Raw genomic sequence first — 25,405 nt, 5'->3', positions numbered from 1 at the left:
GTTAATCTGACATAAATGGATATAAATTTAAGCCAAATTCTCTGAAGTGGATCATAGAAAGGAATGTTTTGAACAAATGCTGTTTCATATAAATAGGTCTCCCATAAAATATATTAAATTGAATTTGAAAACAGATGAATAGGCCGTATTAGCTATATTTTTGTAACCATTATCTACTCATGAAAAATGTGAATAATTTATTACAACATATTTCTGCAAGCAATTATCTCCTAGATAAGCATACAAAATAATGTTAGACTTCTTTTTCAAAAAGGATATTTTATACACCTTTTGCAGTAATTAGAAAATTACCTACTATGATTTGAAATAATGTCGACCTGTACTATGATGTCATTTAAATACTACAAACCACAGATATAAAAAAGAAATGTTCTGTCCGAGACGCAATGAACCGACAATTTTAAAACTGTTTATTAAGAAACAGTTACCTGAGACTTGTCATTTGAAGACTGCTTCTAAAATCATCTTTAGGATCACAATGAAATTGGGAGAAATATGGATCCTGCTAGGTTAATGGTCTGTTTCTTGCTTTAAATACATTTTTGAAATGTACACAATAATGTTGTTTAGATGAGATGCTGAACTGTCATTTTAATTAGAATATTCACACCAAACTAAATGTTTTTTTAGCATAAAGGCTCAACAAAGAATCAAACTGGTTTCTTTGGGCACATACTGTATACCAATATATTGGTATCTTTGCCCTTTTGCTGTGAGGTGACAGTGATTAATTTAGAAAAGGAAATTGTGGAATTAGTAATGCAGATGCTGAAAGGCGAGTGGCAAGACTCTAAAAGAAGATTACCTGCAAATATGCTACTTGTTCCCCACTCTACTGGCACTTACCCATAAGGTGAAAGTCCAATATGACCAAAGCCAATTCAATGGTAGTGTGCAGAATGTCAGCCAAACAAACAACATAAAACAAATCATGTGTTATCTGTGGTCACTTCTTCAGGGTTAGTCCAACTCATAATTTACATTCTTCTGTCCTTCCTTGTTTATTCAATTAAACATGTAGTGGTTAATAAACTGACATAGTCCAAAGTTAGTAGGTTGGTATTATAACATTTATTAAAATAATGCTATGGGTTAATAGAAACAGCAAAGAACCAAAGAATTAAAATGCAAGCTATGTAAAAACCCAACTAAAACCCAAATATGTCTAATGTATTCAATCCAGTAGCTAACTAAAAGCCTAAGAAAGACAACACTCCCAATATAATAATAAAGTACTGCAAAACAATTAGCAATTTTCAGTTATCAAAATTGTGGGTGTTGCATTTTTGTATCCTTTTCTCAATCAGGAAAAATTATTCTGAATGTTATATAACATACATATAAAACAAGATAGAAAAATACATTATAAACTTGTAACAATGGCTGTAAATACATTATCTTACATGTTTCTCATAGGCAATAGGTTGGTTATGTTACATACATAGCATCAAACTAAGATAAAAGAATAGACAAATACATGTCATCTGTACGGTTACATACAAGCGACACTCCCATATACCCACTCTAAAAATTACATAATACTGTCAGAAAAAAGACTTAAACTACATATTTTAAGAAAGAAAAATTCAATAAAGGATGATAATACTGAGAACCAAGGCATTCAGAGATTCAAAAGTCATGCTTTAAGTTGATCCAAAATGTTATCAACCAAGTTTTAAAACTTTTTTTCCAGAACAAATATTACTTTTAGAAGTCACACTTCTCCCTAGAAGAGACCTCTGATCAGCATCTAAAAATGTCCAGGTTTATCACAGTTGAGATGAAACTGGATCAAATACTGGTAACGTTATAGCAATCCTCTCTCCAAAATGTTTGAGTGTCGCAAGTTTATTCAACCAAACAAAAATCAAAATGGCACAGCATATACCAAAAGTAAAACCAAATAAAAAAACAACAACAAAAATGTTATGTAACAGGAAGACAAAGCCAGTGGCAGAATAAAAGGAAAGCTAGCTGCGTACAAAAAGATGAATGTTTATTGCATAGTAAATAAACTGATACTTGTTTCCAGGTGAGACATAATGTTGATAAAGTCACCATGCAGATGCTTAAAAAATAAGCCCTCTTTATCTAACTTACTATTGACCTTTGATTTGGAAACTGTGAAGGTTTTTAGGAGAATAAGCTGACACAATGTAAAGGGCAAGGTATCACCTGATCTTTGCCAATTTGCTTCTAAGCCGTGACCATGTTGATACTTGCTCATTAATTTTACACTCCACTTTTGTGCGTAAAGTGTTTATAAACACTAGTGTTAATTAATACTAATTCAGCCACACAAACTTCTTTAAAAAAAATCAAACTGAACCACAGCTGGATTTTCCTCCTTTAAGGGAAAGCGCAACCAGTAGTTAACATTCCTCAAGTAGAAGTTTCATGAAAAATTATGTAAATCCATACGCACTTGGCATTGCAGCTAAAACATCCAAAACTTATAACATGCTCAATCTTAATGCTTGGTTTAGTCATGGATGAAATTATATGGGAGCAAGTTTAAGTTCTCTTGTAGTTTCTTGCATCTAGTTCAATCAGAAAAAAAGGATAACTGATCTCTAAATAATAATAAAAAACCCAAACACTTGCTACTCTATAACTATTGTTATCTTATAATTTGATTTAGAATGAAACTGCATCATAGAACCCTTTGGTTTAAGGCTGAGCAAGTATTATAAAAATATATTGTCTACAATTGAAGAGGGAACGTGTTACAAAAATATTGCGGTTGGCTGTTGGTGGAACAATTCTATTTCACAGTTTGGGATCTGGAAAGGTTGCATCATGCTGTGGCAAAAACCAGGTAATTTTAATAGTCAACTCATTTGTCTTTCCTCACAGCTTCTTTTCACATACTGGGCGGACTGAGTGGCATGCATTAACTTGCTGTCTTAGGGAGGAGCTGATTATATGACACACCTGACTAAATGACCATGAAGAAAATAAGGCACTTTCTTTTCTTTATACTTATTCCAATACTTAAAAAATAAAAAAGAAAGACAAAAAGGCTCTTTTGGTCTTTTGTTTCTCGACAACCACCAGAAAAAATCATTTAATGAAATAAAGGGTTTCTTTGTTCTTTTTTCTTTTTTATAACACTTGAAAGTATAAAATGCTACATTTCCAAAAATATATATTTCTTCTGCACCAGCACCCTTGTATAGTAAAAGTATCTACTTTTTTTTCAATTTGTTTCAATGCACTACACTTTATCTACAATTTCATTACATGTATACAGCAAATAGGCAAGCATGGCTTTTATATCCTTATGAATTTACTCTATACAGGGAGGCTTAAAAAATATTTGAACAATTTGCCCAGTAATGTGACACATAATGCATGTACCTTGTACTCATGTAATTTTTAAAAGGAAGTTGATGTATAGTAAAAGAACTGTATCTCAGCATTAGCTTCGATAGGGTTGCTGTCTTTTAATGCATTGATGTGGTTCAAAAATTCAGTAACCTATCTTTCATGGCACTTTTTTTTCTCTTAAAAACACCCAATTTGGCAGGTAATATAAAAAAGGCTGCATCTTCTGCCCTTTGAGGGCATTGGTAGTGATTACACTGCATGTCAAATTTTGAATACTTTTAGGAATCCCTTCACCAATGATATCCCTGACCAAAGGTTCATGCATGATGCATCATCACACAGTACATTCAAAGAGAGCTTTGACTTCTTTATGAGAAGAGAAAGATTCCTAGAAGTCTCACAGTAACTGCCTCTGACATCAGGGAGTTAAGGGACATCTGCTTCCATCTCTTAAATGAGGCCCTTCTTACCATTTTTAGGGTGGGACACTAAAAGATGATCAGTGCGGAAGGATGAATTGGACCTTATTGCTTTACTACTATTCAGTGCAGGTTCTAGAACCACTTTCACCCAAACAGGGAAAAAAAGCTGAGTTGGAGGACAACAAATTCTTTGTCTTTTTGTTAGATGGTAAGACGAACGGACAAATGCCTCAGCTCGCTGCACTGAAGACAGACAAGCAAAGGCGATTACCAGTTAACTGATCAGCAGGCAGGCATGGTCAGGTCATCATTGGGTGAAGAGTTCAGAGGTCAGAAGGTCATAGGTTAGTTGCCGGTGGCGGCTGGGTGGTTAGAAACAAAAAAAAACAAAAAACAAAAAAACAAAAAAGAAAGAAAGATAGAGAAGAGATTAGTTTCAGCTAGTGACGGCTTAATGACAACATGAAAACTAATCACAACTAATAAAAACAAGCATGTTTAATTCTGACATACTGCTTGACACCATCTACAGAATGCAATAAAAATCATGACAGCCTAGTATCATGATTTGAACATATGAAGGAGAAGCCCAGTTCCCACAAAACTGGTTAACAAGGAAAAATAGAAATAAAAATATAACTAATGGTTAGTAGCAGTCAATGAAAGAAAAAACAAAACAAAACAAAACAAAATGATGAACAATTTCTGGAACTTGATAAAAGAATTGAGAACAGTCAGTGCACCATATCAGTATCTGACTGCTATTAAGCATTAGTATTCTCCCATGTGCAAGCAATCAAAGCAACTAGTAATGATGAATGTGATTATTAATAACTAACAGTTAAGAGAAATGAATCTAAGAAATTTGATTTGTTGACATTTGATTTGACAAACTACCGGCCAAACAAGTTTTTTGTTCAATAAATTTTATTGCTTTTCAATGATTCTATTTACAATCAACACTGAACTTCTTGGCTTCATGATACAAAGCAATACTAAATTGAAGTCTAAAAGAGTAGGCATCGTTCATGGGAAACAGGAAAAGCCCAAATGTTCTAGGGAGCTTTTTCCTTTTTAAAAAAAAAACAAAATCCTATCTTACACATATAGGACACTAAGAAAATGCACTTATATGTAAACACTGTAAAAGTCCTGCCATTTAAAATTCTATATTTAAAATGCTCTAGTTACATCAAAAATATAGGAAATCTAATTGATACTAATAAGGCATTTTAAAAACTACAAACAGCTCTTTTTTCAAAGCTAATACTTTGCAAATACAATAAAATTTGACATTTCATATACATTCCTGCTTTATATTTTTATATTTTAAAAGAAGCCACCTGTAAATACTATTTTCTTTTCCAAAACACACAAATATTACAATAAAACATAAAAAAAGTTCTCAAGTGGAAAGTTATCATTCCCATTTTTCTTGAGCTGTTTCTTCTTTAATTACTCTCTTTCTCATTCTCCTTCAACAACTTGGTCCACTTTACAGTAGTACAAATTTTAAGACTCATTCAACAGCTTTATTATCTCTAATAAATTCTGAGGTTTGATAAGAATATTTGTACTGTTGCCATTGACTAAAGCAGAGGAGATGAAAGTGAGAAAGGTGTTCAGTGCAAAGTCAAGAGTTGTGCCATTTAAAAAAAATGAATTCAGTAGGTGCAATGTTCACAGATAGCACATTTTTAAGGCCTTACATCTTGGGTTGGCTTTACATCATTTCTATGGCCTATAATTTAGGCTACAGTTCATGAACTCTAAAACCATTACTGTTGTAACTTAAATGATACCTTATTTTCCCTGATTTTTTTTTAAATGCTGAGAAGTGGGTTTTAAGTTAAAAATATTGTAAAAAAAAACCACCTTAAAATTAATAAATATTTAATGTGGCATTATCTTGCCACTATAAAAATGTGTATTACATATCCAGAATCTTAAAGCGTTCTTGGTACTTACTACAATTTTGATTAATATGGTATTACAATTTGTAGATATAAATTAAGTGAAAATTGGCTTTGAAAAAACACTTTACTGTTATAGTTTCAGCACTGCCATTTCTTGTGTATTTAAATCAATGCAAGCTATGGTAAGATACCAGTACACCTGTGATACATCCTCTGCCAAGTCCCTGACCATCTACAGTACACACAGGTTTGTCAAGTGTGCAACACCATTACAGTTTATTACAATTAAATCAGTCAGTCTCTCTGTTACATAAATTCAGTTTTATATTATTTATATTGCGGGGCTTTAGAAGAAATTATGCTTCATTCTCAGAGAAATGAATTCTGAAAAGTTGGGAGCTCTTGCTTTAAACACAATGCTTACATATAAGCCAGCATTAAGAATAAAATCTTTAATCAAACAATAATGGGATACTTCTTTTAAAATCTCTGTTAACCAAAGATCAAATTAATGCATATGCTAGCTTCAGTTAACACCTTATAGTTTTTCTTATGAACAGAAAGTGCTTCGGTTTACTGACATTGAATTTTAACGCATATTGAACTGGACAATTTTTCAGACATATGTGAAGATATACAGTGTCCAGTTATGTTAGTACAATGGAATTTTCAACTTGGTTGCACACAATAAATTAAACCTGAATGGGGAACCAAGTGATATAAATAAATAAAAATGTATTAATGACAAAAACTAGTATACTACTCTACACTTTTACACTATTGTCCACAATTCAAAATGAATAAACAAAGCCACCTCAGAGTTTGATGGAATCTGGAATTATTCATCATGTTCACTAATGTCATGTCTATCTGAATCATATACCATCATTAGTAAAACTAATTATTAGGGAGAAAAAACGTCACCATAGTCTATACAATGGTAACTATAATTATAACATTCTACTACTATGTGCTCTCAAATATTCCCAAAATAAAAATATGACTCTTAATACAATGTCTGCAAATTAGTTTTAACAAATCTTCCCAAAACCTACAAAACATTGTTTCTAACAACTGCCAACTCTAGATACAATTCAAAATTCAATCACAAACTGAACTACCACCCAAATGTCAGACTTCTAGATACAGAGTATTAAAAGCTAGCTGATTCTCTGGCCCATTAACTATCCAGTACAATTCTCTCAATCAGCAGTGAAATTTAATTTTTCTTCTCATTCCACTTGATATATCTGTCCTGATTCCGTTATCTTTAGATATCCACATGCGCCCAATAATTGGCAAAAGAGGAGAATCAAGTAAAGTGGGTTTATAGCATTTTTTTTTCACATTAAACAATACTCACATGTGGCATCCAAGAAGAATGGAAATAGGAATGCATGATCTTGCTCCCTCATTATATGTACAAAAGGTATTTTTCACAGAAGTGAACATTCATAACGGTGATTCAATACAAACAGGGGTGGGGTTTCAGGAAAGAAAATACTTTGAAAATACAATGTGGCATTTCTGAAATGTTGCAGAAAGTACCTATCTGGTTTGGAATGTTTCTAACAATGAACTCCTATGCTCTGAGCTGAAGAACTGGTAAAAGTTAAAAATAAAGGCACTGATACTTATTTAGCATTTGAAATATCATTTTGCAATAAAAGTTATTCTTATGTGAATTTATTCTAGTGCAATATTACAAATCTACTCCAAGAATTAAAATTTTGCATTCTAATCTAATCCTCACAATACCTCTGATGACTAAGGAAGGTATATTGATATCACAACTGAGTTGCCAAATTCAGAAACCAAACCAATACTACAGTGGAACAAATGTTCCTGAAGTGTCACACTGCTTTCAGTAGTAAACTCAATGTCAATAAACCGAGAAGTCACTTCTCACAAGAAAAAGACATCATTCAAAAGCCTATAAATTTACAAGGAATGTAAATTGCATGATATAAAGGAGAAAATGAAGATTTATTTTCCCTTCAATAACCATGCCAAGCATATTTTTTACTTTGCCTATCAAAATATCAAAAGTAGTAAGTTCAAAAAATGAATTTTAGTTCTAAATGCATTTTTTAAATCCTAGAAGCTAGGAAAACATACTCAAAGTTGAGATACATCCCTTTTAATCTCCTTGTTAAATGTAGAGATTTTAGGGCAAAGGCACAAACAACTTGTCAACAGAGAGGAAATGAATCTTCAGTTTTCTCCTGAAAAAATACATATAGCACTTACTTCTACCTTATTAAGCACTCATCCATTCATTTTATTTTGCAACACCAATTTGATATATCTCAAATTATTTGAAGTCCCATAGGAAAATCAAATATCAACCCAACAATAAAATGACGCCTACTTGAAATAAATCATAGTGCTCACAAAGGAAGTTATAACTTTGTATACTCAATACACTGAAGTTTGTGTGTGTCCGTGTGTTTGTCTGTGTATAGATTTTTGATAGAAAGGGTACAGTAGTTTTAAATTGCCATAAAATTGTTATGTTCACTTCAATTTAATATAAACATCAATAAAACAGTCAAAGGAGAATTTGATTAACCAGTTGTGGTGTTGCAAATTTCCATGTACACTCAAAGCATTTCTTATAAGCAAGAACTGCAGAACTAAACTAACCTCTGTCTGCGGTCACAATCCTTTGGTAAGGATGGACACGCATATCGTGCCTTCGAACTTTAGTAGCCACCGCACCTAGTTAAATTGCAATTACCAAGACAGTTAGAAAACATTTCATAAAACATTAACAGCAGGCTTATTAAAATGGATTTTAAATGATCACTTTCTTAAAATACTATTTAAAGAAAGCAACAAGTTAAGGCACAGTAGTTTCAAATTTTAACCTTAATATATGAATTATATCTGTGCAGATTAATATTGCATTTATTTTAAACATCCAGGCCTTAACCTGCATTATCCATTCATTTACAAACTTGATTACAGTATTTCATGAAATCTACTAGACCCAAACACAATTGAGCTTTACTAGTCACATATTCACTGAAGTGCCTTCCTTGCAGCAGGACTATCTTAAATAATGCCATTTTAATACTGAAGGTTCTTTGCTAATTTTTAAACAACTTCCAGTTTTTACCATTTTTAAAAAATATATAACACGATTCCTCAAGACTGTTTTAAAAACTAAGTCAATAACTGTGAACTGCAATGAATTAGGTGATTAGTAAAGCAAATAGTACAGAATACATAGCAGTCAGTATACTACCATACACTCATAAATCACAGCTACCTTGCCATAGCATAGGCTACATCAAATTAATAGCATTTTTATTTCTATGTGCAAAAAAAGTGCAAGTAAGTCACTGACTGCTAGGCTACATTTTTTCAAGGCTGCTGAAAACTAAACATTTGTTAAAAGTCAGCTCTGATGAGGTTCAGTTAAGACCATTCTTGAATTCTTAGCCTTTCGTTGGGAAAGCCATACCTAAAGATAAAAGGGAATTAAATATTAGTCAACTAAGATTTGATGCTACTGTCAATCCTTCCCATAAATTTATTTTCTAATGTTCCCTAAATTATTGACACATTTTTCCTAAATTGCTTTTCTTTTTAAACCTTTATATTTTGCTGAAAATATTAGTAAATTAGGGATTTACAAATTGTTTGAAATAGTTTTCTATCTTTTTTTAACAAAAGGGGCACATACAAAGCACAAGTTCTCAAACAATTAAAGTGGACTCATTGGAAGGGGAATGAAAGGGATGGGCATGCACATGCATGCAAAAATAGCTGAGAACAGCTTGTGAACTTAAAAAAAGATGCAGCTGCTTTAACAATTAGAATGGATAAAAGTTCTTACATAATGAAAAGAAAATCTTTCAAATAATTTGCACAGCCTTGCTGGCATTCATCACTAAAAATAAAGATGCATATTTCCATAATAATAGTTTTAACACGTAGCATTTTAGAGTCAATATTTATTAACACATAGTTTATTAGACTTATACTTAATTTTCACAATACAGCAGGAAGTACTAGATGGCATTTACTTTAATGATCAGTTCTTCACATTGAAGCAGTGTCTTGACTCTGATATTGTATTGTAAGAAACAATTATAATGTTTATATTCATAAAATGTATTATCACCTATTTCAAATTTGATTACTATTAACTTCATCACATAATAGTGTCAAAATTAAAATGAATATTTACACACAATTGTAAACATTAACTTAAATTAGTAAATCTTTAGTAAGAGTGAACTTATCTGAAAATTAGCCATAAAATAATACTACGTATAAAACTATATTATTATATTTAAGTTATGATAGGTGACATAGATATCTAAAATTACAGCATGCAAGCATTTCAAACAAAAGCAATCACTTTTCAAAAAAATAAATTTTTTATAATTAAAAAATTTAAAATTACAGGATGTTCTATTCTTTTTAAAAAATCCCTTATATGCATAGTTCCAACAGTCTAGCCCTAAAATTTAATTAACATAAATTAATTGCATAGTTAATTATATATGATGGTATCTTATGAAAATCTATGGAAATGCTACATTCATGTTATTCATTACTATAGGCTGAATCAAATGAAGTAATGTGAAAAGAAGCATTTATTGGTGATTATAAATAAATATATCTATTTACGCTAAAGTGTTCCTGAAAATATTGTCACCTTGAAAAACTCACAAAGGAAGTGAAAATGTGAACTAGCATATAATATACAATTACTAATCTTAACACTATTGTTAATTGTAATTCATTTAAAGTAAAAGCTATTTTATGTAAAAGATATGTTATGAATTATAGTAGAAGAATTGGTATTACAAAAGCACTTTTAAATACAGTGAAATATAAAATAGCTATGCTGCTTTCTCAATCCCAGAGAAAATGGGAAGTATGGATGTAGGCATGACATGTACTGCTTTGCAACCAGGCTTAATTTTAGGTTAAAAAAATTAAGATAGGGAATTAAATAATTGATTCATGATTTCAAATGCCCGGGGATCCAAAGAGCCAATGGTTAAGCTGTCCCATAGATTTCAATGGAAGAGTAATCTAGGTAGATAACTTATGTATTCAGCAATATATTGTATATAGTTCAATCAGGCATGCTTTCACATAAACGGATAGACCATTGCAACTAATTTCTCAAACTGAAATAAATGAGATTTTATGTGTTTTACTTGGACTATATTTTTGCTCCTGAATATAATCAACAGCAGTAACTATCTTTCAGTCAAGTATTAAAAATGACATAAAACAACATAATTCATTATATACATTTAATATCGAAACAGAGGAAAAAAAGTAAAAAACGTTATATGAACAAAAACAGCAATATTAAATTAACACTAACTTTTCCTAAGTGATACTAAAATAAAGTCTTCATGCTGAAAACCAAGGAACCAAAGTATTAAGAATATCAGGTATTTCAATCTCCTAATCTCCTCTACAGAGAAAAAAGTGTAATTCTTCAAACCGAATATCCTTATTATGTGGGGACACACTTGTTTTAAAAAGGGAGGCATATTTCATTGACAGTAAAACAAAAATACTTTCAGAATCTCACCAAATATAATGGGGCACAACCCATGCTACCTATAATATTCAATTAAACTGTCTTGGAGAAACTTACCTAATACCCCACTGGGTTCAATAGGATACTCAAGAATTGATGTAGCAGGTGCCAGTGTGTAGGGATATTCATAAGGTGTGTAAATTAAACCAGCTTCAGGTCCTTGGGGAACTATTGCAGCAGTTGGGTGAGGAGTTCCATTTGGCATGACAGCGGTCTGTATTTGTCTGATCAAAGGCATTATGGTAGGGCCAGCTGGCGTAGGGGTACGCAGGGCAGCTGGTGGGAGAACAGGGGCAGGCCCTGTGATAATCCTTGGAGCCTGGGCTGTTGCTGCAAGAGAAAAGGCAAGGGCTGCTACAGTAAGCAAAGAAATTCAGAAGAAAGTATGGAGACAGCAGTGCAAAACATGAAAAGATGGGGAAAGTAGAAAAGTAGGAAAGAAGAAAAATAAAAGGAAATCATTAGTACATGCATTGATCACACAGTGCCAAAGCACACCATTCAAAAGCAACAGCTTTCCATTTCCCAGTGTGATTAAAATGAACATGCAAAATAAAAGCCAATTTAAAATGGCAGAATATATTTCTAAAACAAATAACACACAGCACAAAAGCTCAATGTAGATCACATATTTTTCATTACCTATGCCTTCAAGACTGCATGAGACTGAGAGGCATGCAGGAAACAAAGAAAATACTGTTGTAATTGCATATGGAATATTAAAAAGTGAAATTTCAGAATCCACAGAAATTCAGTGAAGCTTAGATATACAATGTAACATTTTTCAGTTGCAATTTAACCAGTAAACATTCTATTAAGTGAGCAAGTACAGTATCAACATTTGTTTGTATCTCTTGCCCATTTTCTGAACAATTACAGCACAAGTGGTGACAAGGATAAGAAAACGTTTGCTACATTTCCCCCCATCTAATATAATTGGAAAACAATTCTGTAACTTTTTTCTCTTTAAAGACAGGTTGGTAATATAAAAAAAACTAAAATATAATAAACTGTAAGTAAAAATGAGCATTTATGTTAATATACATATATGTTAACACTATTTGAAAAATATTTAAATTGCCATGAGTTCCTGGGTTTAATGCCTACTTTTAATAATTTATCAAAACAGAGTGAAATACTGCTAAGTATATATTTTACAATATATTTAAATTACCAACTTAAAAAGCAATTGGGGTGTGTTCACTATTTAATTTTTGAAATTTAAGATGAAGCTAAACCAATAAAACTATTGACTGATCAATAGCGAATAGATAATAAATCAGTTCTGAAGGCAAAGAAAGGCATAATTCTGAGCTGTAGTTTAACGAAAGCAAATAAATAGAAGAGGGGGATGGTGATGCCTGATGATACCTTTAGGAAATATTTCTATACCTAACAGCAAAATACCTTAAGGCATGACAACATTACTTCTTGAACCTATGAGAGATCAAGTACTTGCTCTGGAGCATAACTTATCAAACTGACTACTAAAAACATGTCAAAATCAGCATATGTTGATCAATAAATTACTTTCAAAACAAAAGCTTTCGGGACCAACAGGAAACACAGGTGATTGTCAGTGATCAAGGCCAAGTACAAACTAATCTGTACATCAAAGTTTTAGGAATACTAACATGTTTTCTTAATGGCAATCTGGAGCATGAGAAGAATGTACTAAGATGTGCTTTGAATGTACTATATTACTGAAGTTGGAGACCATTAATATTATAGTGCAACTATGTGTACATTAGAAAATGAATCTATTATAGGCACAGTCTAGACTAAATGTTGTGGTAGGCCCGATATACACCAGAAAACTTTTTATTTCTATCAATTTTGTGATTCATTGAATATAAAAAAGCACTGATGTGAAGTATGATTTCTTATTATCTATTAGTGGTTAAATAAACCATTCTTATTCTCAAAATGCAATGATTTGCCTGTTAATGTTTCAACATGACTAAAATATAATCCAGTCAGTAAGTGGAAAGCATTTAGTTTTCAAATATCCCTGAATACATGCATTTGTGAAAACATGCTGAATCAGCTAAGACTGTTTACAAAGTCATCATTACTATCATATGACTGATCTCAGTATTCAGAGCAAAAGAAATGAGGGAAAGTGGAAAACAAAATACTACACAGAATGAACTACGGTCTGATCTCACCCTAAAGTATAAGAGAACTACGTTCCTGAAGGTGCCAAGTCTCTGCCCCATAGCTGAATTAAACAGAATGTATTTTGTCTATGAGATTCTCAGTCACTCAGGTGATGGTTGTCCCAAAGGTACTTTTTTCAAGAGGCAACTGGACTTTCTGATTTTTCTTTGAAGACATTTTGCTTCTTATCCAAGAAGCTTCTTCAGCTCTCAAGAGGTTCAGAAAACCTGGAAAGTCCAGTTGTCTCTTGAAAAAAAGCACATTTGAGAGAGAATTTATTTGGTGAAGGTTTAATTAAGAAAAAACAAGATATGCCAGAAAATATGTGCAATACCTTTCTTTCAATAGCAAGCTTTGCCCAATGTATACTACGTTAAGAAGTATAAAAATATGAAGAGAGATGTGCATGCTCTGAAAAGCAAGATAATACACATGGGGCAAATACAAAATGTACTCTATGAGCACCAAGGATATTTGAAACGGCTATAAAATATGTGACTGACAAAAAGAACTAGAACATATTTTGTCGGCTTCTATTTGCTATATAAAGAACTGAAATTCTTGTACACATATGAAAATGTCTATAGTACTATAGGACTTACGTGATTTGATATTGGCGTCTCGGTAGGTACCATTCAGAATTGCAAGTTCCATTAACTGCATCTTTTTAAGGCTATCTTCTCCCTCTGCCTGCACAAATGAAGTACATTATTAGAAAAGCAGTTTATAATCTCATAGCACAATTGCAAAGAACCTGATACAAGTTCTAAGTGATATATGAAATTGAAACACATTTACATAAAGGAAATTGATGTTGATGCTGCTCTAGTCACATAATGACTTCTTATATGCTTTTTTAAAATTCAAAATTCTGCACCTTCCAATGCACCTATTAGATTTCAAGAATAGGTAAACGCCACTGCAATTGTACTATACTGTGACAGTGCTAAAAAAAAAAAAGTAATAGAGGCTGCTCTCTTCTGGACAGCAATTTCAATGTATAAAACAATGCATGAAATCCTTTCCTTCAAAGGTAAAACAAACCTGGAAGAGGATAGGAAACTTTTTATTGAATCAGAGTTGTACAAAATAAGTAGCGTAAAGGGCTGAATCTGTCTTCCATTCAATTTTAAATGGAAGAGTAATGATTCTTAAGTCCCAAATGAAAACTCTCAAATGAATGGTTAACAAACTTCAAATTGCAATACAAGTACCAATGCTTCCATGAGGGAAGTCTACAAGCACACCTATTCAAAATTATAATCCATGCATATTTGCTACTTATAAGCCAAGTTTGGTTATGAAAACTTTAATGGATATAACTTCTACAAAATTAAACTATACGAAGCATTCCTATATCAACAGGCCAAAGTACAAATAGTAAACTATTTTTTCCTTGTATTATAAATATTGTTAGTATGCATTCTAAAATATAATTTATTAGGGTTACTAATATGCAAAAATGTAAGTATATATTATTTTAAAAACTATTTTACTGAAAAGTTTTAACAGCAATAAGAACAAATACAAACTAAAATAGAAGGAAAAGCAAAAAGAAAAGCAAAAAGTGCAATAAGAAAAAAGAACATTTATAAAAAAGGAAAAAATGTAAAAAGATATAAAGATGTGGCTTCCTATATTCTTCACAGCAATTGTAAGTACAGTTCATTTTAACCTCATTCGCTAAAGTTACATCATGACCCTCCTCTTTCTATAATCTATCCAGTCTAATCATCAAAACCATAAAATACAAGTTCCTTTCTTTTCATTTTTATGCAAAAGTCTATAAGGGATTTCCAATCACCAATAAATGTAAATATTATCCTTAGAACATTTAACTGCATACTCTTAATTGCAGCATTTCACCAATTCCCAATTTTAAATTTTATTTTATTTATATCTTGCCTATCTTTTTTTTTATTTAAAAAAAAACACATATCTAATATTCCTTCCTCATATTTTCTCAACAACAACCCTGTGAAATGACTTGGGCTGACTTGCCTGAGGTCACCTAGTTGCCTTTCATTGCTAAGGCAGGTCTAGAACTCATGATCTCCTGTTTTCTAGCCTGGTGCCTAAAACACTAAATGAAACTGCTTAAATCAAATTCTGTAAAAATACAATAGAAAGGAAGCACATCATTTTAGTGAATCAGCTATTATTAAATTGGCAATTACAGAAAACTGGTACAATGACTGTAGCAGTTTTAAAGATTCATTCTTCTAAAACAAACACAATACTGTATGTGTGTATATATGAACTGAGAATGAGCTGATTTCAATAAAATCAGCAACAATGCTTTTGCATGCTTTTCTTTTAGCTTAAAACAAAACATGCAAGCATTTCATCTTTGAAATCACAATCAATCAGATAGATATATCGTAATCTGAAACAATGATCAGAAAAATATATTATTATATACCGTATATTATTATATACCGTATATTATATACCATATTTTTCGGAGTATACGATGCACCAAGATTTTGAAGAGGCAAATTAAAAAAAAAGTTTTTGCACTCTGCAGACCTCCCCAAAAGTCCCATTTTTTGTGAATACGGGCCCATTTTTTCTTTTTTTAAAAAGGGCATGAATAGCCTTTAGGAGGCTTGTAGAGTGCTCCTAGGGGACGGCAAAATTGAGCAAAAAAATGGCCCGTTTTTCACTCATTTTTGCCCTCTCTAGCACCCAGCACTCTGAAAGCCTCCTAAAGATTATGCAAGGCCATTTTGGTGAAGGGGACGGGGTTTTGGGAAGCAAAAAATGCTGTATTCAGTGTATAAGACACACCCAGATTTTCACCCTCTTTTTTGAGGGAAAAAGGTGTGTCTTATAATCCGAAAAATACGGTAATCATTTGGTTGTTTCTTTAAAAAAAATAGTAATTATTAGAAATGTGTTTTGTGGGGCTTTAGATACTTATATTTACTAGGCATGTTTAATCCCTCTTGTGGTTTGTGATACTGATATTTAATCTCCCCCTGCCCCCACCAATTCTTCTCATGGAAGAGAAATCTTAAAATGGCCTCTCATTAATGGCAAAATTTAAGCAGCAAGGAGTAAATGAGATGAAGGGGAAGAAATTGAAACTAGTGGCACAATGGAGTTAATGTGATCTTCAAAGAGAAAACTGAGAAGTTTAAAGAACAAAAGACTAAGTATGAATTGGTGTATGGACATGATCAAAGCAAGGATAGTTTTGAACGACAAAACAGCATAGAAAGTTGTAGCAAATAGGTTTAATATAAACTGGATTTAGTCAGAGTTTCTTTCCTTTTCTCTTATCTCCTGTCTTCAATTCCCCTTTTTAACTTTTTTTTTAAAAAAATACTGCATAATGAAAAGGATACTATGCATACTATGTATGCATATGTATATATAGAGAGAGCCAGTTTGGTCTAGTAGTTAAGGCACCAGGCTAGATACCGGGAGACTGTGAGTTCAAGTCCTGCGTTAGCCATGAAAACCAGCTAGGTGATTTTGGGCCAGTCACTATCATCCCTCCATCCTCCCAGGACTGTTGCTGGGGGAAAATAGAGGAAGGAGTGTTGTGTGTGTTCACTGCCTTGAGTTTTGAAACAATTATCAAAAGTTCAGTGTACATCTCTAACAAAGTTAGCTCTACCTTTTCTTCAGCCCGCTCTGTGGGAAGAAAAAGTATTCGGAAAAGGAAGAGATCAAAGAGAAAGTGCCTGTTCCCATTTATTTTTAATACTGAGCTCCCTCCCATTTGTTTCATGTTGCCCATCTCAGGGCCCCCAAGAGACTATTCTCAAGGAACAAAGTCCTTGGTAAAAAAGTTTCCCCATTCCTGATTTTGAGAAAGAAAACTAGTTAAGTACATATTATTGAAAAATATAAAAACATCCTTTAAAAATTATTATTTCTAAACTTCTTAAAGGATCTCTAAAAACAGTAGATGGACACAACATGCTCCATCTTTCTAGACATTTTATTTTAAACTTAAAATCTATTAAGCTATATACAAAGTTAATGTTTACTCAAATATTGTAGTTATATAGAGATGATCCAGAATGCTTCAGATTAACCAGTCAAGCTTTAGCAAGCTTGCTCCATTTCTCAAAGTGTCTGTTGTTGCTATGGGAAGAGTACACCTGGTTTTAAAATCTAAAATGTTTTCTACTCTATTATTAATGAATTTTCACTAAAAACATATACATATTACCATATTTTTGGACTACAAGACGCACAGCAGTATAAGGCGCATCATGATTTTGAAGAGGTAAATTAAAAAAAAAAGGTTTTTGCACTCTGCAGGTCTCCCAAACCCTCTGCACATTTTTTTTAAAGGCAATGCAGAGCTTTGGGACGCTTGTAGAGTGCGCTTGGGGGCTGGGGAGAGGGCAAAAACGAGAAAAAAACAGGCCATTTTTTGCCCACGCAAAAAAGGACATGCAGAGACTTTTGGAGGCTTGTAGAGTGCTCCTGCGGGCTGGCGGGGGGGCAAAAATGGTCTGTTTTTTGCTCATTTTTGCTCTCCCCAGCCCCCAGGAGCACTCTGCAAGCCTCCCAAACCTTTTGCATGTCCATTTTTGCAAAGGGTCGGGTTTCGGGAGGCCAAAAATGCTGTATTCAGTGTATAAGACACATCCAGATTTTCACCCTCTTTTTTGGGGGGGGGAGGGTGTCTTATACTCCGAAAAATATGGTAGATAAGTTTTATCTGCTCTTTTATTCCAAGCATAGGAAATTTGGAATAGAGTTTCATAATCCAAGTACTATGTAAATATAAATAAATCCCTTCTCATCCCTATGGTGGTATGTATCTTCCTCAATCTTGTGTCCTCTACCAGAGGCCTGGGAAATTGAAGGTTCTGGGCAGGATCTTAGCTGTTCCTAGCACTGCATTCTTCTTGGATAGATGTTGTTCCTGGGATCTATTGGAGCTACTCTCCCACTTTAGGAGTCACAGACTAAGTACTATTACTGCCACTGGGACCACTTTATTTTCCACATCCTCTCTAGTTCCTCCTTCAGGACCTGGTACTTCACCAGCATCTCATACCTCTTCTTCCTGATGTTGTTTCATTTGGCACTGCTGCATCTATCACCCATGCTATCTTCTGGTCCCTGTCTATTATCAGTGTTGACTGGTCAGTAACGGCCTATTCATTTGGATCTGAATAGTCCTTAAACCATGGCATTCTTAATCTGGGGACTTGCTATAATATGTTGTGCATGATGTGTGAGGCAAAGTTTCTAGATGTTTAAAAATGTTAATGATTATCATAAAAATACCGAGGGATAGCTACTGTTAAAACTAAATTCATTATGTGGGTTATACCATGTTTTTGTAGGAAAATAATACAGCTGCTTCATTATCCAAATTAATGGCATTTTGCAATGCACTAGCTACAATAGTGTGTGTGGGGGTGGGGATTCAATTCCTTAGATTCAATTAGACATAAATATTATGCTAAAAGTACACATCTCTGCTCTACAAAGTTGCCAATGCACCCCTCTTCATTCACAGATCTCTTACTCACTATAGTGACAGATAATTAAAACACAGACCACATTAATCATGCCTATTATGATAAGCCTTTTTCTGCCATGAGCCCCCCAAATTCATCTTATAGTAGCCCCAAAATAAGATGGCTTCTTATTTTCTTTTGACCCCTGAAATAAGCACCTGGCCTTATTTTCGGGGAGGTCTTAGTATTTTTGAGGTGTAGGAGGCGGCAAGCATGGTCACCTCATGACTGCTATGTTGCAATATTTTTGGGGTGGGCTTATTTTCGGGGAGGGCTTATTTTAGCGCATACGCTCAAAAACCTGATTGGGCTTATTATCCAGGGAGGTCTTATTTTCGGGAAAACAGGGTAGGTACCTGAAAGCAAATTGCATTTAAAATATAGAATTCCTTTCTATAATCGGACATTTGGTGTGGTATTAATGAGGTACACAAGTAGTTCACAACTTAATTCTTACAATTGGGAATCAACTTCAGTTTATAAATAATGGGTTCATTAAGTTAGTTGCGCCCAACTTTCTTGCTACAGTCATTAAGCAAATTTGGATTCCCCCGCCCCAATTGTCAGAAGCTTCCAGAGAAGGTTGCAAATGGCAATCACATGACCCCAGAATGCTGCAAGTCATTTTGCTTTCAGCACCTTCATACCTTTAAACTGTCATTAAACAAATGACCATAAGTCAAGAACTATATGTAATATCACAAATAAAAGGATTAAAGGAACAGTATTATATATCCCTTCCCCCTTTACACTGAAATAGTTAACTCTAACTGAAGTAGATTGCTATTTTAAAAAGTAGAAAATCTTGCTTGATCTACACTCAAGCTTTTCAGAAGCTTCCAAATCAAACAAACAATATTTCTGCATATTTAAGAAATCCTTCTGTTCTGCACTGTTTTCCACCTACCACAGATTGGCAGTTTATGAAAACTGTGAATATCAGCAAGACACACAGCATCAATGCTCAAATTCTGGCTGACCCTATTTGAACAACCAATTTTAGAAGGCTGGATTTCAGGCCCCAAGTATATTAAAATACAGTGAGCAGGAAAGAATTTATTCATCTTATTAATTTGTATCTCAACTGTATTATGTTTATGGTTAATTCCTGGCAGTGAACATATCCAACACGCCTTTCTCTTATTTTCCCCACAACAACAACCCTGGGAGGTGAGTTGGGCTACTTTTTTTTTTTAATAATTTACAAAAAATATTATTTTTGGTTGACATTGAAAGTTAGGTATATTACTAACAAATAATTAATTGGGGGATCATTGGTGATCTCTGAGTTTGGTTATTGCAGATGTTTCATTACCCAAACTAGGGAACATCATCAGTCCTAGTAAGGAGTGGGGTTTATAGTGGCTTTCCTGTCAGTGTTCGTGGGGGTGGTATTAGAGGTTATTTGGTTGGGCTGTTTACTGTTGGCTTGTTTGGCAGTTTCTTGATTTGAGTATTGTTTACTTGATTGTTGGTCTGATGTTATTCTTGAAGTTAATCTATGCTCATCTGGGTGCTGATTGCTGGGGGAGAGGTGTTTAGATTTTTTGTTCTCTTTTTGGCTTGTTGATTGTCTCTTTTGCATAATCTATAGCAATAGCAGTAGACTTATATACCGCTTCATAGGCCTTTCAGGCCTCTCTAAGCGGTTTACAGAGAGTCAGCATATTGCCCCCAACAATCTGGGTCCTCATTTTACCCACCTCGGAAGGATGGAAGGCTGAGTCAACCCTGAGCCGGTGAGATTTGAACCGCTGACCTGCTGATCTAGCAGTAGCCTGCAGTGCTGCATTAACCACTGCGCCACCTTGGCTCTCATTGATAATATCTATGGATATTATTTATGTCTAAAAAGCAAAAGAAATACTAAAAGATAAAGAAACTTACATCCCAGTAAACTAAAAGGAAATATAAAAATTAGGGAACCTGATTAAGAAAATTCTCAGTGACCTCACTAAGTAAAGCCAAATAAACAAAGAGGAAAAAAGTCAACAGTAAACAGCTCAATCAAAAAACCTCTAAGGCCACCAACACTGACAGGGCAAGCCATCGAATATAAACTGAGAGCAAACCTTACTCTTTTCTAGCACTGATGGTGTTACCTAGTTTGGGCAATGAAACATCTGCAAGAAAACAACCAAGTTCAGAGAGCACCAAGGACCCCTTCATTTCAACTTTGAGCTTCAAACATTCTCCTTTATTGATACAATTTATTTATTACATTTGTTTGCTGTCCATATAGCAGCAAGGCACCTAGTTAATTAGCTTTTTATTTGTTGGGTAAGATAAGGTTCATTATTACATGAATTTATAATTGGAAATTGATTTTATCCAATGGAATTGACTTATAGAACAGACAACAGGATCAGATAGTCCTCATTTAAGAAACACAACTGGAACCAGCAACTCTTGTCACTAAGTGATGCAGTTGAACAAATCCCCCATGGTTGTTAAGTGAGACACTGTGGGATAGTGCCTTGTGAGTTTACTGCTTTCTTCTCCATTGATAGGTATGTTGAAAGCTGACCATGAAGCCTGCAAATAGTGATCATGTTTTTGTAGGCACAGTAACAATCATAAATACCCACAGGTTGCAAAGTGCCAAAATCTCCTCACATGTCCTCAGGAATGCTGCAACAGTCATGCAAAGATCAATAATAAAGTTACTAAAGAGCCCTGGTAGCACAGCTTTGCAGGCTAACTCTGCCCACAGCTTGGAGGTTCACTCAATCTTCCATCCTTTCCAGGTTGATAAAATGAGGACCAGATTTTTAGGGGCAATATATTGACATTTTAAACTGCTCAGAGAGTGCTGTAAAGCACAATGGGGTGGCATATAAGTCTAAGTGCTATTGTTGTTGCTACTTTTTCCATGAAATCATAACTTCAAATGGTCGCTAAAGGGGGCAGTCATTAAACAAGCACTACTTGCATTTCTTTAATCTCTTATTTACTAATTTTTCTGAATTACGTCCAACATGTCACTAGGTATCCATAAGGGCGCCCAAATAAAAAAGTTTGCACTCATTTTATTGATTAAAAAATTGAGAATACAAAACCTTATAGAAAACTTTTATAGTACAGTAGGTTGCATCCAAGCTGGAGTTTTAAACAGTATCAGAGAGGACTCTGAAATAAGAGAAGCTTAGAAAGGAGAAGGAATGAAATGTATTCAAACCACTGGCTGGTAAACATGGTTCTGGACATCCAGCAACGGCGGGCAGAGAACAACTACACAGATACAAAAAATAATTGGATTCAGGTGGTTGTAATTAGGCTCATCTCAAGATAGTATAAAAGGAGGGACTTTGTGAGGAGTCTGTTTGCAGGATTCAACTTAATTATCAACGCTAGAGAAGCTGTTATCTGTATCTGTCGGAGTTGCCAAGGTTCTTTATCTATTCGTTCATGTTTGGGATTTCAGCCACCAAGATTTATAATCCTGCTAATAAAGTGTTGTGGCATTCCAGCTAAGCTTGTCTCGGCATTTGTTACTGGACGGAGGAGGGGGTCAGAACAGGTATATATGTTAGGTACAAACTTAAGTTCGTATAATAAGTTGGTAAGATATTCATATTTCAGAGAGCTTTTAGTTCACATTCATGTATGCACACCTATGAAGTTATTTGTGCATCTAATATTTTCTTATCTAAATAACTTTTTTGAAGTTGCTTTGCTGTTTTGGGTAGAGCTATTTAACATAACACCTACCATTTCTTTCTAGTTTAATTAGGACCTACTAATGAGCACTTTTGGGATACTATGAATCATCATATAAATTCTGTAACCTAGTTTTTATTTTACAAATGTTGCATCAATCCTACAAAAACAGTGTTCAAGGGATTTTTTAAAATAACATTTTACAAACCATAGCAAATAATAAAATCTATTTTTACTGATTGATTGATTGCCTGTAGATTTCCCGCCTAGAAAAACAACCACAGAACTGAACAGGAAGAAATGAATTAATAAAACAATCCATGCACAATATAACAGCAAAAAATACTATCTGGCTGTTGGCTTGAAGGTTCTATCAAATTCACAGTGCACTAATTATAATGCTCACCAAATAACACAAGTGTTTTCAGATGCAGTAATCTGAAAATTCAGAAGCATAGCAACACTCTATAAAAAGCATTTCTTTGCATGTATCAACCAATGTGAAAAAGAAAGTTGAACATACACAAAACTCACAAGGATGGTTTTTATTACAACTCTTGAATTCACCACAACAAAGATGGGAAAATAGCTATATTTCAACAATTATACTTATTTATGTGGCAAGCATTTTTTTTATCATGGCCAAAAATGCTTTGCAATTGCTGAACAGGTGTTTCACTGGCTCTCCCTTATCCCCCCCCTCTTCCTCCTCCTCCTCCTAACTGACTTCACCCAATGACAGCAATGATGACATTTATGCTGTTTAATAATGTAAAAGAATACAGAACTCGCCATAGAAATAGAGAAGAAAGGAAGGAATTGTTAAGGGGAAACTTGCAGAAAAGATTACACTGACATGAAAAAGAAAAGTGTGAGAAAGAAACTCAAAACAATATTGCCTTGATTTTGTTTAATATATGGTAGGACAGAGAAAAATACAGAGAGGCTTTCAATGGTCTCTTATTCTACATTACTATTATAAATAATCCCTACTGTGTTGCCTACCTCAAACAATCCTTCAGGTCTCCATGGCATGGAAGCATTTAAAAACAAAAACAAAAACAACTAACCAAATCACCAAACCAATCACAGAATGTCATGAAGCAGCATGGCACACAGAGTGATTTTCTTAAAAACAATTTTGATTTTGGAACATTATACAATAATTTCAATATGATAGCAGACTGTAGCAGATTCAGATTATAAACACTTCTAATTTATTTATTCTTGTGTTGGCCAGGGAAAAAGAGAAGCCCGTCCCTTATAACCAACAGGGAAATGTAATAAACTGGGAGAAATTTTCTGCACTGAAAGTGCAGAATGCAAAGCCTTTTCACTTATTCCCTGCAAAGAAACACAGTGGATTTGCAACAGAATGATATGCATTTCAAGGCTCCAGTATGTAGCTACATTGCTTGTAACAGGTGGCAGAACAAGGTTATCTTCCATATGTTTAGGATATAAATACAAAGTATTGTAGTAATGAATGATATATGCCTAATAATTCTAATACAGATTGTATTAGAATTAAAATATGGGAAAATTGGAGTATTTTGGAAGCTGATTTGCAAAGCTATATTAAACTATGGATAAGTTAGCTATTAAATTCAAATAGTGTTTAGATATATCACACAGTCAACTGATCATTTTATATATTTGTAAGCAATGTATGAAAGCCGTTTATTTCCATGAAGCAACTATACTGCTAAGTAGGTATGGTATAGCTTATTTTCCTCTGAAGAAGCTTACATTACAAGAAATAGCAACATTATAGCTATTATATACAGTACAAGCCTTCCAATTGATTCTCTATAGATAACAGTTGAACTACTGGTTCAGGGATGGGGCAGGAGGTGGAGATTTTGTCCTTTTTAATTACTCCTATTGCAACCTCTTCCATGATGGAGTGAGAAATATGCTTTATTATCCTGACTCCCAACTCTTGAGAACGACCATGACAGAGTGACTGAATTTTACATTTCAGGAACTCTCTGCCTGCGAGAGGCAAAGAACAGAGAAAGGAAAGAGTGTCACTTGTTGGGCACAGTACTTTGGCAGTAGATTTGTTCTTGAGTGTGCTGTTGCCCCAAAATAGCTAAGCAAACACAACATAATCTAAGAAGCATTAGTAAAGTTTGGGTAGAGACCATGAACTTCTCTAGATAAAGCCTTTATCTATACTTCAGGAAATTTTCAGCAGGAAAGACTCTCAGAAGTTGCTGGTCCAATTCTGTACTTAGTGCAAAATTTGTTAAAGATTGGTTATTCAGCTTCTTTTAAAGACTTCCAGTGAAGGAGAATTTCCCACTTTATGAAATAGCCTATTCTACTGTTTGATAGCCATTATTGTTAGAAAATTTCTCTCAGTATCTAGACTGAATCCATAATTGGATGTGACTGGCTTACCTGGGAACACTGACACCTACTGTATATACTCAAGTATAAGCCTAGTTTTTCAGCCCACTTTTTGGGCTGAAAAAAGCCGCCTCGGCTTATACTCGAGTCAGTGAAAAATTTGCCCGAAATGGAGGAGAAAAAGGGGCGGGGCCATGCCGCTGGGTGACACTCGTGAATGGCCCAGTGCCCCTGTGAGTTTCCCCTCCCTCTGTGTCAGTTTGCCGCGCAGCGCGCATTGCACCATCCCCCCTCCTCACCTTCTAATGTAATGCAGGGCTGTCTTACGATTCCCCTTCCTCCCCCTCCTGCCGCTCTGCAACGATGTCCCACCTCCTCCTTGTTATGGCAAGCAGCCACATAGCGATGTCCCACCTCCTCTGGTACAGTGATCCAATGATAGGAATCACTGTGCCGTGTGTCATAGGA

At 34.1% G+C, this 25,405-nt stretch overlaps 1 protein-coding gene across 5 annotated transcripts in view; it reads right to left on the bottom strand.

The window, feature by feature from the left end:
- Positions 1-408: 408 nt before the first annotated feature.
- Positions 409-25,405, bottom strand: part of QKI (QKI, KH domain containing RNA binding) — a 105,316-nt gene continuing 80,319 nt past the window's right edge. The window contains exons 5-8 of one of the 5 annotated variants that reach the window (XM_032216253.1): positions 14,030-14,117; positions 11,325-11,618; positions 8,336-8,410; positions 409-4,135 (exon numbers count right to left, since the gene is read on the bottom strand). In XM_032216253.1, the coding sequence (XP_032072144.1) occupies positions 4,119-4,135; positions 8,336-8,410; positions 11,325-11,618; positions 14,030-14,117 (474 nt within the window). In that variant the 3' untranslated portion in view covers positions 409-4,118. Of the gene's footprint in view, positions 4,136-8,334; positions 9,159-11,324; positions 11,622-14,029; positions 14,118-25,405 lie in introns of those variants that run through there. The other 4 variants (XM_032216254.1, XM_032216252.1, XM_032216255.1 and 1 more) reach the window with 4 other exon arrangements.

Source organism: Thamnophis elegans, chromosome 4, assembly GCF_009769535.1.
Source record: "Thamnophis elegans isolate rThaEle1 chromosome 4, rThaEle1.pri, whole genome shotgun sequence".
NCBI lineage: Eukaryota > Metazoa > Chordata > Lepidosauria > Squamata > Colubridae > Thamnophis > Thamnophis elegans.
Note: the sequence above shows the minus strand (reverse complement) of the source record. Positions and strands in the feature narration are given on the sequence as shown.